Source organism: Ambystoma mexicanum, chromosome 4q (genome assembly GCF_040938575.1).
Source record: "Ambystoma mexicanum isolate Mex_15411 chromosome 4q, UKY_AmexF1_1, whole genome shotgun sequence".
In the NCBI taxonomy this organism is placed as follows: Eukaryota; Metazoa; Chordata; class Amphibia; order Caudata; family Ambystomatidae; genus Ambystoma; species Ambystoma mexicanum.
Window position 1 is genome coordinate 898,583,759 of NC_090928.1, and position 16,008 is coordinate 898,599,766.

Genomic DNA, 16,008 nt, shown 5'->3' on the forward strand with positions numbered 1-16,008 from the left:
GCATTCGGGCATACAGGCTAGCTGAGGGCCAGTTGGGGGTTCTGAGGACCAAAAAAGCAGAGAAAGCTATGCTTATGGTCAGACAAAAGTATTACGTGAAGGCCAATAAAGCAGATTCATTGCTAGCGTGCCTTCTGAGGGGAGCGAGGGAGCAGAATGTGATCACGGCAAAGTGGGACGAGAACGGGATCAGACTTACGTGCACAGAGGACATTAAGGGTCGCCTAGCACGATTTTATAGTACATTATATCCTCACAGCATCCCCCGCCCCAGACTCAAAGGGATTTTCACGGGGCATTGCCTCTCCCTAGTTTATATCAGACGGCGAGGGAGGAGCTGGGTTGCGACCTCACGGAAGAAGAAATGAGGATCACAATAGCGTCACTGCCCCGAAATAAGGCCCCAGGGCTGGACGGCTACTCTAGGCATCATTCTACAGGACCTTTTCCCAGATTCTCACTCGGCATCTCACGCAGTTATTTAACTGCTTCAAGGATTCGGGGAGAATCACATCGACAATGGAGGAGGCTAAAATCACACTCATCCACAAGCCTGGGAAGGACCCGGAGGAGTGTGCCTCTTACAGGCCTGTCGCGCGTATCAATATAGATGCGAAACTGTATACTAAGATACTGGCGAAGCGGCTTGAGGAGCACCTCCCAACACTGATCCACCCTGACCAAGCGGGTTCGTTCTGGGGAGACAGACGTCTGATAACATCAGGCGGGTAGCCCACCTGGTAGAAAAGACGCAGAAAACAGCCACTCAGGTGGTGCTCCTAGCCTTGGAAAAGGCGTATGACCGGGTGGAGTGGTTGTTTCTGTTCCAGGTTATGGAGAGGATGGGATTGGGCGCAGATTACATCAATATGGTCCGAGCCAACTATCAAAGTCCTTCTGCACGCATTGTGGTCATCAGGGCCACATTAGATCCATTTAGCTTGAGGCGAGGGACTAAGCAGTGGTGCCCACTCTCCTCCTTGCTATATGCAATCTACTTGGAGCCCCTACTGCAGGGGATCTGGGAGGCGGCGCTCCTCCGGGGCATACTTTTTGGAGGGGGTCAGCATAAGGTGGCGGGGGTCCATTAAGGCGAGTATGGACCTTCTGTCCAAATTCGCGGAGGTGTTGGGCTTGCGGATCAACTGGCAGAAGTCAGAGCTTATGAATTTGTCTCTGAAAGCTAGGGAGGCTGAGGAGCTTAAGGAGGGAAGTCCCTTTAAGTGGAGCCCCGGAGGAATAAGATACTTGGGGGGTGAAAGTTACCCCGGCGGTGGAGGGGTGGTACGCGGCGAACTACGTCCCCATAATGAAAGCAATTAAAAAGGACCTTTGCAAGTGGAGTGCCCTCAGAATATCATGGCTGGGGAGAGGGGCGGCGCTTAAAATGGTGATTCTGTCAGGCTTCTCTACCTATTTCAGGCGGTCCCGCTCCCGGTTCCTGCTGGCTTTTTTAGAGAACTGGATACGGCGGCAAAGGGATTCATATGGGAGGGCAAGAGACCACGATTGGCCAGACGCTTGTTGATGGCAGCGAATGGGGACTGGGGCTCCCAGACGTCCGCCGAAATTATGAAGCTGCGCAGTTGCGAGTGATTAAGGAGTGGTTCTCGTAAGAGTATGGGAAGCAGTGGGCTCAAATGGACAGGGCGGTGGCCCGACATCACCTGGGGGAGGTCCTCTGGCTCCTGCGCCACCTTAGGTCACCTCATTTGTATCTTAGCGCCATAACTAAGGGCCTAGCGGACATTTGGGATGGTGTGGTAAGAAAGTTGGGGATCACAACATTCCCCTCCCCTTTCACTCCGATATTTTTCGAAATAGGGACTTCACCCCGGGTTTGGAAAAAGGGGCCTTGAGGAAGTGGGAAGAAGGGGGGTGCAGAGTTATCATGGGACATGTTCCGAGGGCAGACTGTGAAAACATACTTAGAGCGCAAGAGAGAATTTGACCTGGGGAAAGGGGAAAGGCATAGGCATTTCCAGATGAGATATTGGGTGATGACTGAGGAGGTGAGGAACGCGGCCACGCGGACCACGACGCAGTTCGAGAGGTTCCTCCTAACGCATGAGGGGTCTAGAGGGCTAATTTCAGATCTCTACAAACTTCTGGGAGACGCGGCTCCAAAAACTAATTGGACTTACATGGAAAGATGGGAGCAGATCCTGGGGATGAGAATAGAGAGGGAGGACTGGGAGAGGCTGTGGAGGGGGCTGTGGAGGGGACTACCGAAGTGGGCAAGAGCAGCGCAGCTACAAGAAGCTTGGTATAAATACATCTTTGGATGGCACTACACCCCTTCTCGTCTGCATGCGATATTCCCAGCATCGTCTAAAGACTGTTGGAGGGGGAGTGGGGAGGAAGGGACGGCTGCTCACATCTGGTGGGATTGCCCCAGAATTAGACCTTTCTGGAGCAGTATCGCGCTGGCTCAGGAACAGGCGTTTGGAGAGGGAGAGGGGCGAGATCCTCGGACGATCTTAATGGGGAGGTTAAGGTTGGGGGCCGAGGATACGGGGAAGGGCCGAGATAAAGCAAAGGTTATGTTTACACTTGCTGCAATGTCCCTTATTGCTCAGAGATGGAAGGGGCCCGCGGTTACGACGCAGCAGGATTGGCTGCGGAAAATGTGGGAGTCTGTGGCTCTGGAATGGGCCACGTATGCAATCAATAATAATCTGGAGAACTTTGCAACTGAGTGGGGAGAAACGCTACATTGCTAAAAGTATAATTCCAAGAGCAGTGGTGACCGCAAAGGTTGAAATTATTGGACCTTTATGGATGATTTACGATATTCTTGTTGTTGGTGTGAGTGGGAATGACTTGAGGGAATCTTGGCACTCTGGGGGGGAGAGGGAATGGGGAGGATTGTTTGATTTGCTGAACTGTTTGTTATAAAACAATACACAGAGGTAAAAAAAAATTCTACCCAACTATAACTGGCCCTACCACTTTAGAAAAATAAAACAAAAGAAGAGAGGCCAGGATGTAGTCTCTGGGGGAAGACTTCTCCTGGTCCAACACTGATTATTTGGATTGTTCAACAAGAATGTTCTTGTAACACAGTAGGATATCCTTCCCAGTCTTTGTATCTAATAGTGAGTTTCACTCTCCCCTTTTAAACAAAGAAAATAATCACTTGTTGTTGACATTTCCATTCCTCCAGGATTTCTTTAAAGAAAATAAAAAATAAAACTTTTTTCTGTTCCACCTTAAAGGAGTTTGGCCTACCCAAAGTTTTCTAATCTTCACACAGGTTAATTTTCTTTCACCCAGTGATTTTACATAGGGCGGCTGTCAAAGTCTGGTTTGTCAAAGTTCAAAATAACTTCTGTGGCTTTCATAGCTCTAATTCAAAGTGTTGATATCTTTTTTCCCCCTTTCATAAGGTATTTGCACACTCAGGTTTCTCAGGCTCCTCTAACCTTAATAGCTTTTGTCATTCCCTCTTTGATAGGGTGTTTGATAAGTCAGGTTTCTCAAACTCCTGTAACTTTGATAGAGTTTTCCAGCTGTTACACACATGTTTGTACCATTTAACAGTATATTCTCTGTTGGGTTTCTCAGGCTCATGCTGGGATGCACGTCCAGCTCCCATGTCCCTCCCAAGCCATTTACGGTCAGGAAAATATATTAAGAGCACGCAGAAATGGATCTGTGCGACTACAGGGGGGCGTAAAATGTAAAGTAGTGGTAATGTACGGGCACTGGTGTAGCAACTTGTGGAACCTTAGGTAGGCCCAGGTATAGAGCATGTGTGTGTGTGTTAGAAGGATATATTTATGAAGAGGCAATGAAGAATAACGTAACAGTCATCCCTAGTCCCCACCGCGGCAAATGCTGAAGCATCACCATATTAGAGAGAGGTCTAGCTCACCACTGCGTAGTAAGTAGCAGTCCAACATGACAATGAGTCCTGAATCACTTTTCCATCTCTGATGACTCCTATGGAGTCATCACTGATTCCCGACAGTGATCTCCTCCCAGGTGACCAAGGGACGACAGTCGCTACCTGATTCTGACCCTGGGGTAGTTATTTTGAGGGAGGATCATGTGGGGGGAGAAGTTGGGGGAAGACAGTGACTCCACCGGACGAGAAGCAGTATTCTACCCTTTCTAATGAAGGAGACATTATAAGTTCTTAATGGCTTGTTGTCAATATACACATTCCCCCCATTCTAAGACAAAACAAATCCTTCCTTTAAATCATTCTAGACAAAATTCCATTCCTCCTTCAAATACACACAGCACATACTTAACATCTCCTATTTCTGATTTCTTCTAAGAGAAACTTCAACCAACATCCTTTTAGAGATACAATGATTTCTATGGACTTCAACTACCATAAAGCCTCACGTACTAAGAGGCGGAAGGAGTAAATGCAAAGTGGAAGTAACTCAAAGTTGAATATGCAGATTTGTTTTTGTAAAGCACGAGTATGCCGGACATTTGAAAATGGTGTCTGCATTCAAGGAGGAGAGAGCCAGCAAACGTGGTAGCAGAGTCAGAGAAGGAGGCAGAATGACAACGGACCATACCAGCCACGTTTGCAGGCACATCCAGATTGCAGCTCGCAACCACGAGAATTACATACCTGCTTGGTTGCGCAGGGAAGAGAAACGCAGCAGGTACCTGTGGAAGACAGTCAGAGCTCCGGCAGCAGCAGCAGCAGGGTTGCTGGGAATACGGTTCTGCCGAAATCAGAATTCCTCTGTCATCTTTTTCCTTTTTGTATACAAAATAAACCTGGTTATCCTCGAACGAGGTGCGCTGAGCCTTTTTCCTCAGAGGATTGTTTTACTTGTGACTGGTTGCCTGGTAGTCTGCCTTACACTCCCCTAACCTTGTTGACTCTCATAGCCTTTACTCAATGTCTATGTCAGGTTACTCAGGCTCCCGTAACCTCATTGACTTTTGCTGTCTTCGCTCAATGTCTGTCTGGTTTCTCAGGCTCCTGAAACCTTGTCTGCTCTCGAAGCCTTCACTCAATGGCTCTGTAGGGTTTCTCAGGCTCCCATAACCTTGTTGGCTCTCCCTGCTGCTACTTGGCTCGGTAGCTATGATCTGCTCACTCAGCCGGTCTGGTCCCCTCCCCTGCCAATTGCACACCTGCACTGACTCCCTGGCAACCCCCCACCAGCACTTGACACCTGTTGTCTGCACTTACCATTGCACTTGTCACCGGCTGGCTGTAATTCTCTTATTGTTTATTTTCTATATATCCCATGTACTGTACTGTCCTCTACCCCACCCACCCCGCAATTTGTCCCTTCCCCTGCACTTGTGTGATCTGAATGACACTTGGCCCAGTAGGATTGTTATCTCTTTCTTCCCTCTGTTCCCCCCCCCCTTGCTGTGTCGCGCCGTGAAAAACTTGTGTATAGGCGCGTTATAAATGCCATATCATATCATATCATATCTCGCCATCAGCTACAGGCTTGCCGACCGACCACAGCTTCTTCATGGTCCCACCACCAGATGAGACAATTGTGTCTCTGTCTCTGCCTCTGCCTCTCCTCTGACCTCAGCTTCTCGGGCCCGGTAGAACGCCAACCCTCAGGTGTTTGGTTAGCGTTTTGCTCACCCTTCTTGCTGCCACAGGCTCCACAGCGCTGCATGGACAGGACATCAATTCTGTGGATGATCTCTTCTGCGTAGCGGTTCTGCTCCTCTTCTCTTCTTTTCAAAGTTCTGTGTACTTATATATATGTTGTCACAAACAAAAAAAAAGATTTGTCCTCCTTCTTTGACTCTGGAGTTCAGGCAAGATCCAGGATTACCTGAGCCCAAAGTGATAGGAGAAATGTCACTATTTGGTCAATTTAAAACATTAGTATTTAAAACAGAAGTAACAGTCTTTTTTGTTCCAATGTAGGCAGATAGCGTGTTCTGGGCAGGGAGTTCTTTATCGGAATGGGGGTCATTGTCCCGAGAAGTCACTCCCAGTGAAGTCACACTTGCCCAGACCGCTAGGGAGGGTTTTGCTGAGCGGGCTGACCTTCCTAGCCTCAAAGGGGTGGCTCCTCTCTGACGGATTGTCCAGATTTGTCACAAGAAAGGGAATGACATCGGTAGATGTCAATATCTGACATCTAATAGAAGTATCTTGGCATGTCTGTATATCAGTAATGTATGCATGTCATTATGTCTGCTGACTGTGTGATCGTGTATGTGTGTTGTGTATGTGCACATGAATACCCATATATGTGGGTGGGAGTGTGTGTGTATGTGTGTGCCAGCATAATTGTATGTCTGTAGGTTTCCCCTTTTTGTCTTGTGTGTCTGCACACATGTTGCCGATGGGTACCTGTTGCCTTCTAGTCTATATTCTAGCTGGTATGTGTAATCATCATAGGAAAATCAGAACAATTGACATATTCAATGCTTATTTAATGTGATATACAAACAGATATAGTTATTTTTTACATCAGGAAAAGTAGAAAGGGCCGTTACATTTACTTGAGTTCCCATACAGAAAATGTTTCTTTGTACAGCATTTATTTTAAACCAGTTACTCACCATACCGGCTTGCTAACTATTTCAATTCATCATCATAATGACATTGGGGAAATGTCTTAAGACAACATACACAAGATCGTTTAATGAAACTCAGAACATGTAATTGTCTTTCAAAACAACTGTTCTAACGGGATTAAACTAAAAAGGAACTCCCATAATATGTGCCCATTAGAATATTTGCTAGATCCCCACATTGATGTTGAAACATTTCAGAGAGCCAATGCCACAAAAGGAGGTCCTTGTGATTGCTAAATCCCAACAGGCCACATATAATTCTGTTAAATTGTGATCTTTACCTCCATGTTAACAGAGCTTCTTCCATTAAGGCGTGCGTGGCACTTATTTGATACTTAATTTAATATCCGAAATAAAAACTTACATCACCAATGCCATTCGGACGTGAGGCTTTATCAACCCTCAATATAGGATTGAGGTTTAAACTTCTATTATGGAAGCTTGGCCATGAGGGCACCCATGCAAGTCTTTTGATGTCCCATTTATGAATCCACACAGTGAACTACTTGCTGGTGGATGCTAATAAAAATATCCTATAAGGAAAGTCCATTGTCATGCACCCCAAATACACAGCAAAAGTCATATTTGCTACTTGTATAGCGCACACCAAACCGTGACCATAACTGGGATTCTTTCTTATTCGCCAGATTTTTCCACGGCTCTCCATCCCTCCACTCGATTAAATTGCCTGCAGATAAGTTTTTCACCTGTTCTTCAAGATGTTGCTCCAACTGCTGTATGGTGTCATCTTTCTCCTGCACCAGGCTTTCAAGATCTTGACACCTTTTATACAACCTGGTCTCCGATTCACTTGTTTGGATGTTTGCTGCTTTCAGCTTTTCTTCCATAACTTGCACCTGTGGGTAAGAAGGAGCATGTATCAATCATTTAGGCATACATCACAACTACTGATGTTATCTCAGTCTCTACACTTAGCTTCAACATTTAGAGATATCTTGAATTTACAAAACCATCATCCAGAAATCCTTAACAATGTGCCTAAAAATGTATTCTTTTTCTCACCAAAGGTTACAAATGGCATGGTGGCATATTAACAGTAAGTGCAACTTGCATGTAAAAAATATCACACTGAAATCAAAAATGAACAACAGATATCTATTGTTCTGCTTTTGTGTCTGGTTATAGTATACAACCTAACGGGCCTCATTAAGAGTAAAGGTGTGGGGAAAAAGGTGACTCTTTTGGAGGTAACTGATTTACTGGCACATTTACAGAACTGCCAAATTCCAACAATGGAGGTAAAGTGGCGGAGAAACATCCACTTGTGTGAAGGATTTTAAGTGGGAAGAATCACTGTCAACCGTGACTCCTCCAAGATTCCTATTAAGCATGGGGATTAATACTGTGCCACTACAATTGATAACCTGGTGGAATCACCCAGATTAAGATTGGTGGAAACAGCAACTGAGTTTGATGGTATTTCTGCAGAAATACCATGGGGATACCGCAAAACTCCTAATGAGGCCCATGTCCAAATCATGTATGATCGGATAGAAAAATAGTGGAAAGATAGTTGGTGCTCGGCTACAGCTGTGTGATCTTCTATATGCTTATTCATGAATGCCTAAAGTAGAGAATTTGACACATTTTGTACAATTGTAACCCTTTTAGACAAACTAAAAAACAGTGGCCAATCTCTCTTGAAGAGAGCGCTTTCACCCTCATTTAAAGATGCAGGAAAAACTGGCAAAAATTACTGACAGCACCAAGACGAATGCTGACGAATGCTGACTGCATCAGTATGTTTAAAGGTTTATCATCTTTAGGGCACAGCGATCCACCAAGGCAGTGGAGATAACATTGTCAAACATGCCATCACTGAACACTGCACCAGAATTGCCATTTTGCCAGACGCCGCATCACTCTTAGCAGAAAAACCTGTTGCGAAGGAAACATATAGATCGCTGAAAAAGGGGCTTGTGAGGGAGACAGAGAAAATTAAAGTGGTCTAGGGTAAGAGGTCCTCATTGTCAGATTTTACAGGAGATCCCATATCTCTTTGGCACATTTTAATCCAGATCAACAGCCAGAAAAAAAGACAGCTCTTGTCCAACATCAGAGCTAAACAGGAATGCAGTAGAGGGGGATCAACCATTCAGCCGGAGCGGAAACATAGAAGGCTCATGCCTGACAGCCCTAGCATTTCATGGAGCATCGTCTTCTGGGCTCATCATATAATAATTGTGTAAAGAATCTGATTAAAGAAATGGTGCTCTCTTTTTGATTCAGTGGTATACAGAGAAAAGCAGAGCAATAACCTCAGAAGAGGGGTCTGCACCATCTGACGTCCGACATGCCATTGGTGGCTGGTGCAAGGGCAATAATCAATGTTCACCGCTAAAACAATTGGTCTCCCTGGTGGATGTTTGATGTCTTTATGGATTGTTGGTAGCAAATAGAAAGTTGGCACCTTAGGATGTTTGGTGCTTCTAAAATCTCCTTGCTCTCAATGCAATCCTAGAGCATGCGGAAAAGGAATGGATGGGTCAATGAGAAACTAGAAGATACTTGTATGACAAACACCCTGGAGTGCCAACCTTCCATTTGTTGCTTGGGTCTTCTTGTTTTTTGTTTTTGCTTTTCTTATCTTTGTTTCTTTAAAGGATGTCCCTGAAGAAGGAATCTGAATAGTGCAAAATGCACTGGACTTTATTCTGTCTGCACATATAAAATAGATAACCCCTCTTCTTTTATAATCACTGAGCATTTTGATGAAGTTTATTTCACTTTCTTATTACATGAACATAATTAGCAGCTAGAGGGGTTTCCACTTGGGGAAACACAACACCAACGAAAACCTTCTTGGTCTGAAATTGCAGTCAACCTGACCTGAAAAGCACACAAACTCAGACACACTGATCTGCTGATGCCTGTCTGGATGCAGGGTGAGTCGGGATGCAACTCCTTACACTACAGACATGGATACATTAATTATTATCCACCATCAAAAATGGACAAGTCGGATGGGTGCTGAAATCTCTCCTACCATCTGTGAGACAGAGGGAACAAAGAGGCCACTATCTGCTGGGCATGCGGTGTAGCTCTCATCTGCTCTTCCAGCATTCACTGATGAGTGAAATTAATACTGGCAGACTGGTGCTGGTGAACACATGCATTGTACAAGAAGTCCCTCTTCCTCACAGTAACAGCTCACTAACGGGCCAATCATGCAGGGTCACGTTGCTTCTCATAATTGCACCATGACCAGTTGCACAGACAGGGTAGTGCCAGAGCAGGCAAGGCCCACCCACAATCTGTAAATGCCCACTCAGCAGCACTGTGTGGGCCATTTACAGATGCTAATGTCACTGTGGTGTGCCCAACTACATTAGCTTCAGGTCCCACTTGTTGGACTATCATGGCTACGCCTCTGACAGTGTGAATCGTACTGCTGCAGGAGCACAGCTCCACTGAACACATACTGCTGCAGGTGTTGGATAGGGGGCGCATCACTGTTGCACATTTACCGACAACAGAATAACGACCCAGATTGTATTCTTGGCCATCCCACGGAACACTTCATGGAGGACCTGATCTCTGCTTGGTTCTGCCGCCCCCTCCCTGATAGACAAGAGCAGGACCAATGGTATGCCTATATGTGCGCCTTCTGGGTTAGTTTTGGGACATAAAAAACACAGGTTAAAAGATCAGGCATTGCTCGAGAGCCTGAAATAGATGGTGGCTCTGTGCTGAGCTCCAATTAAGGTCAGCTTTAGCTCTCCTTAACCCTGCCAATTCCTGAACTTCAGCACATCTCCTTTAGTACTGATACGTTTGTGCTCTCTTGACTTTCCTGCAATATAAATTGTGCAAATGGGGTGCAGGATGGCCCAGTAGAGCTTGCAGCCTGTTTGGCGCAAAGAGAGGACATCCATCCCCGGCCGGGTCGAGCAGAGAATGGGAGCAGTAGAGTCAGCGGCGCGTGGAAGGTAAATCGGTGGCTTGCTCAGCTTAGTGGATTGAAGGAGTCCCCAAGGTCCGGGCCAAAGAGCATGTCTGTAAGCACAGCGCAGATGGCTCCCAGGCGGCCACACCAGCACGATTGAGTGTGCCGGGGTGAGCACTTTCTGGAATGCGGACAGTGTGCCTCGTGTTCAGCTTGCCAGGCTTCTTTGAGCCCCGAGAGTGTAGGGCCCCTGTTAGCTTTAACTTTTTGCAGAGGCTCTGTTGGTGGAATTGCGGATCTGAAACTGTGTGCTCTGCAGGAGGTTCCTCTTGTGTGGGGGGAGCAGTCTTGCTGAGAGGACCGCCAAAGGAACTCCGGGGATTGGATAAAGTGGCTAGCAGTGATGTGGAGTGTAAACAGCATTATAATGGGGTGCAGAGCCCACATATAAAAGCTCGGAGGGGCAGAGGTGGATATTGAGCTTCCGTGGGTCCAGGATGCCGCTGATGAAAATGTAGACAGTAGCTCGGAAATAAAGGAAATATTTCTTTAACTCAAACCTGGCACAGGTACATTGGACACCAAAATAGACACACTCGCCTGCAAGGTTGATCATTTGGAGGCACTTCTTAATAATCATGGCACCAAGCTGAACTTGGCCGAGGACAGGATCTCTGCCTCTGAGCATAACATTACACTGATGACCTCGTAACTGTCCAGTATGCATGAAATGATATGTCATTTATACCGCACCTGTACACAAGTGTTTCTAGGCGCGACAAGACAAGAGAGGGAAGACAGAGGGAGGACAAGACAAACAATATTACTAGACCTTGGGCCTCATTACGAGTTTGGAGGTAGCCATGCCCTTAAAAAGGGCATGTCTACCCCCAAACTCGGGTCCGGGTCCCGCAAAAGGGGACTTAGCGTGCCATTCTGACCCCATTTGCGGGAACCGGACCCGGTATGTCCCCATTCCCATTTGAGTCCCCATAGGGCTCAATGTGAATGGGGAGGATGGTAGCAGCAGTACCGTTAATAACGGTACCGTTGCTACCATCCTAGACTGCTCGCGGGCGCCCCTCTGCACGCCTGGTCTGGCCAGGCGTCCAGAGCGGCACCCGCTAGCATACTCGGAATGTTGTGGCGAGGTAACAACGGCGCCGGTAGCACTACCGGCGTCGTTGTTGCCTTACCGCAACACTCCTAATGAGGCCCCTCGTGTCATTCTGATTGTGCAGATGTGAAGACAGAGAGAGCAGGGGGAAGTGACGGGGAGAGTGAAGGGGGAAGTGCAATCGGAGCAGCAAAACTCTGAGTAACTGGAGTCAGGGCAGCACGGGTCTAGGTAAGTGCAAGGAGGCGGGTGACTGTAGGGATTACAGTTAAAGTCCTTACGTGCGTGGTAGGCCAGGAAGCAGTGCAGGGGAGACTGATCATGGAGGAGCTTGGTACCCAGCGAGACTCTAAGTGAACATCAACATAAAAGAAAAATAAGAGGATTCCAAGATGGCCGCCGGCACTGGATAGACGTGCCGACGGCGCTCCCTGGACCCGACTGTTGATGGTGCCCACCACGAGGAACTCCCCGGAGGTTCGAGGAGAGGAGCGGATACTCGGGGGAACCATCCGAGTCATCTCCGACAGTTGGCGGACCTCGGACCTGGAGGAAGGGATAGCCGGCGGCTTGCGGAACGTAGAAGCTGTGCCGGTGAGCGGCGGCTTCTTGGGTGCCCTGTCCCAGCGGGCGGTTCCGCAGAGCCTGTGTGTGCGGGGATTGGCGGTCTCCCCTAGGTTGGAGGAGCGGCTGGGAAATCGCCCGGCGTGTGGTCCTCTGCGACGGGGAGATCGCGGGAAGAGGCGGACGGCCCAATTTAGGAGTGCGAGTAGGCGGGAGCAGCCCGGGGAGCGGCCCGCCCCGCCTGTGCAGCTGTGGCACCTGGTTCTCCACCCTGATAGTGGATTCTCGGGGCCTGGGCCAGCGTTGAGGAGCAGTCCCCCCCGAGGCACAGGGGGAGAGCGGAAGCCCGCCCGGCGCGGGTGTGTTATGAAGGAGTGCCCGCGGAGAAAAGCGAGCGGCCCGGCATTGGAGCTCGCCCCCTTCAGTGTCCCGGCGACACCCGAACAGGGGTGGAGTGTCGGAGGTGGCGGGGAGGCTGTGATCTGCGGGGACTCCCGCTCTTTGCCGGGACTGTTTGTGGAGTGAAGACTCGGGGCCTCCCTGGACTCACAGCAGAAGGAGGTAGGAAACGCAAGTGGAGACCAGGCCCCCCCCTGATTTATCCCAGCGCTGGGTGGCGAGGGCTGCGCCCCTCCCCCCTGTGTGACGGGATTGCGTGGGTGGCGGGGGAGCCGGGGAAGGGAGCGCAGTTATACCTCCAGCCGGACCACAGAGGGAACCCTGTCAGTTTTGTGGCCCGGCGGGGCCTAGCAGACAGCACAGATCGGTTGGTTGCCTGGAGGGGTGGGGAACCCTCACTACTCGCCGGCAGTGTACCTCAGGGGCAGCCGAGGGGTGAAGTTTTGGGGTGAGCATAGAAGCCAGTCCGCGATAGATCAGTTCGGCCTCCAGGAAGAGATAAGCCGGCGACATGTCTTCCAAACCCAAAGGGAAAGGGGGGAAAGGGCTGCAAGCTACAGAGGATACTCAGGGCACCCTCCATGCAATGTGGCCGGCGCGAAATCCAAAGGAAGGACCAGGTGCTCACGGAGGGTCTGAGGGAGAAGCAACTGCCCAAAGCGAGGCAGAGGATATGGTGATTATGCCCAGACGGGAGTTCCTGGGAGAACTACAGGCCCTACAAGTGAACTTGGCAACGACTTTTCAGGAGCAGTTCCAGCTAATGCGGTCTGACCTCAATGAGGCAATAAGTGAGATGAAACAAGAAATGAGACAATTAGGAGAGAGAACAGACACTCTGGAGAAGGGTCTCCAAGAAATAGACAAAGACACAGCAGCGAATAGTGAAGCAATTGAGAGGTTGGACACAGCTACTAGAAATCTTGAAATACAGCTGGAGGACTTGGAAAATAGGTCTCGTAGGATCAATATCAGGGTAAAAATGCTACCGGAGTCGGTGCCCGATAAAGACTTGAAAGTGGTGCTCCAGGGCATTTTCGCAGGCATTCTAGAGGAGAGCAGCCCAGAGGTTACAGAGCTTGATCGCGTTCACAGAGTAGGCCAGACCGCTAAGGGGCGGGCGGCGAGGCCAAGAGACGTCCTAGCAGCATTTGCTAGGTACGCTCAGAAGGAGATGGTCCTCAGGGCGGCGAGACAGCGTGAACCCATCATGTTTCAGGGGCAACAGCTCGCGCTATTTCAAGATCTGGCGAGTAGCACACTTGTGAAGAGGAGACAAATGAGCCCGCTACTAAAGGTCCTTAATGGGAAAGCAATACAATACAAATGGACCTTTCCATTCGGGCTGCTGTTCGAATGGGAGGGCTCCCGGAGGCAGATCACTTCTCTCCAAGAAGGGGCTGAACTTTTACGCATCGACCTCAATGACTCCCCTTTGGTGTCGGGGCCGGGGGAACCGAGCGGGCGACTAGGACCGAGACCATGGGAGTGGTCAACGGCGGGAGATAAAAGGAGAAGAGCAACAAGAAGTGGTGACCCACAGTAAGTGGGAATACTGGGGGACGCAGGGAGTTGTTCCCCGACAAAGTCTTGAATTGCTCGGACGGCTTTAGGGGTGGTGGGCCTCTATAGGAATAAGGGAAGCTAGGGGTTACATGCGGAGCAACCATATTGGAATCTGTAAGGGCGAAGATGCCCGAGGTGGGTTTGGAGAGTAGCCGGGAAGGTATCTGCCTTCAGGAGTGGGGTGGGAAGGAGGGGGGGGGGGGGAGGGTTGGGGAAGGGGGTGGGTGCGGGAGGGGGTTAGCAACGAGCAGTTGACAGGGGGGAAGGACAGAAAAGCATCTCCACACAGAGGCAATCTTTTTGTGATCGAGACCTGCTCAAGTGTTTGACGCATAATGTGAGGGGTTTGAATACCCCTCTCAAGAGGAAGAAATTGGAACTCTTCGTGCGGAAGCAAGGTCCGGACATAATGGAGCTTCAGGAGACACACCTCATTTACAGGGACCAGGGTACATTGAAACTGCGTGGTTATGATCAGATTCTCCACACTTCGGGGCAAACTAAGGCAAGAGGGGTGGCCCTGGCTATTGAAAACACGGTTGATTTTTGAATCTCTGATATCACCAGGGACAAAGAAGGAAGGTTCATTGTAGCAAAGGGGAGACTTCATGAGGCCCCGTACACACTAGCGGTGGTTTACGCACCCAACTCTGGGCAAGAGCAGTTCTTACATCGAGTCCTGAAGGTATTGGAAGAACATGCTTGGGGCCATATAGTTTTATTGGGAGACTTAAATATAGCCTGGGACAGGGAGAGGGGCAGAACTGGTAATCTGAGAGACAGGGGAGGCGCAATAATGTCCACGATTCTGAAAAACAGGATAGGCAAATTGGGATTGCGGGATGCATGGATGGAGATAAAGGGGGAGGAAGAGGGATACACATTCTTGTCAGGGGTCCACGGTTCACAATCTAGAATCGACTATATTTGGGTCTCTGCGGGGCTGTTGGGCTGCATACGGGAGGTACACACGGGACCCATAGGGATTGCAGACCATAAAACGGTCTCGGCTGTGTTGGTTCTGGGTCGGAGGGCGAGGAGAGTCTGGGGATGGAAAGTCCCGGGGGCCATCCTGAGGGACCCAGAAGCTCAGGGGGCACTCGAAGAGAAGATTAAGCTGTTTTTTGACACCAACAGGGCGGAGGATACAGGAGAAGGTATTAGATGGGACGCCTTCAAGGCTACTCTCAGGGGAGAAATAATTGCGTTGTCTGCTCTCAGAGCGAAGCAATTGAAAGCATTGGAGAGCCAATTGGAGGTGGAAGTGGAAGTGGCTAGACGGGCAGCGGGGGGTACCCCCTCCAGGAGAGCGATGCGGGAATATAGGAAGGTGGTGGGACAGTTAGAATTATTGCAGACCAAAAAAGCAGAGGGGGAACTCCTAGCAGTGAGACAAAAATACTACGCCAGGGCCAATAAGGCAGATGCCCTTTTGGCACTCCTCCTGAGTGGTAAAAAGGTGAGAAAAGCTATATCGGCGTTGCAACTCGGTCCAGGTGAGCGGATTACTAGTCAGGAAGACTTGCAGGAGGCCTTAGCACAGTTTTATGATTCCCTGTATGCTTCCCAGCAGCCCCTGAGTGATAAGCAAGAATCATTCCTTCAGAAGGTTCGGCTGCGGGAAATAAGTAGAGACACGAGGCAAACCCTCAACTGAGAAATCTCGGAAGAAGAGGTCAGAGGAGTTATCAGGGCTCTACTGGCGCATAAAGCACCCGGGCCGGATGGCTAAGCCACCGCTTTCTATAAATTATTTATCTCTCAGATTGCTCCGCATTTAACATCGCTATATAATTTGTTTCGGCAGATGGGTGGGGATGGACAGGGCGTTAGTGCACCGTGATCTAGCGGAGGTGGTGTGGCTCCCTAGGTCCCACAGGCCTCGGGATTTGTATGAGAGTTCTATCACTAAACTTATGGC

The 16,008-nt window shown here is 49.1% G+C and overlaps 1 protein-coding gene across 1 annotated transcript in view; it reads right to left on the bottom strand.

The window, feature by feature from the left end:
* Positions 1-16,008, bottom strand: part of PLEKHH2 (pleckstrin homology, MyTH4 and FERM domain containing H2) — a 1,974,292-nt gene that overhangs the window by 1,520,730 nt on the left and 437,554 nt on the right. Inside the window, exon 3 of the mRNA XM_069608462.1 lies at positions 7,242-7,391. Coding sequence (XP_069464563.1) covers positions 7,242-7,391 — 150 coding nt within the window. The remainder of the gene's footprint in view (positions 1-7,241; positions 7,392-16,008) is intronic.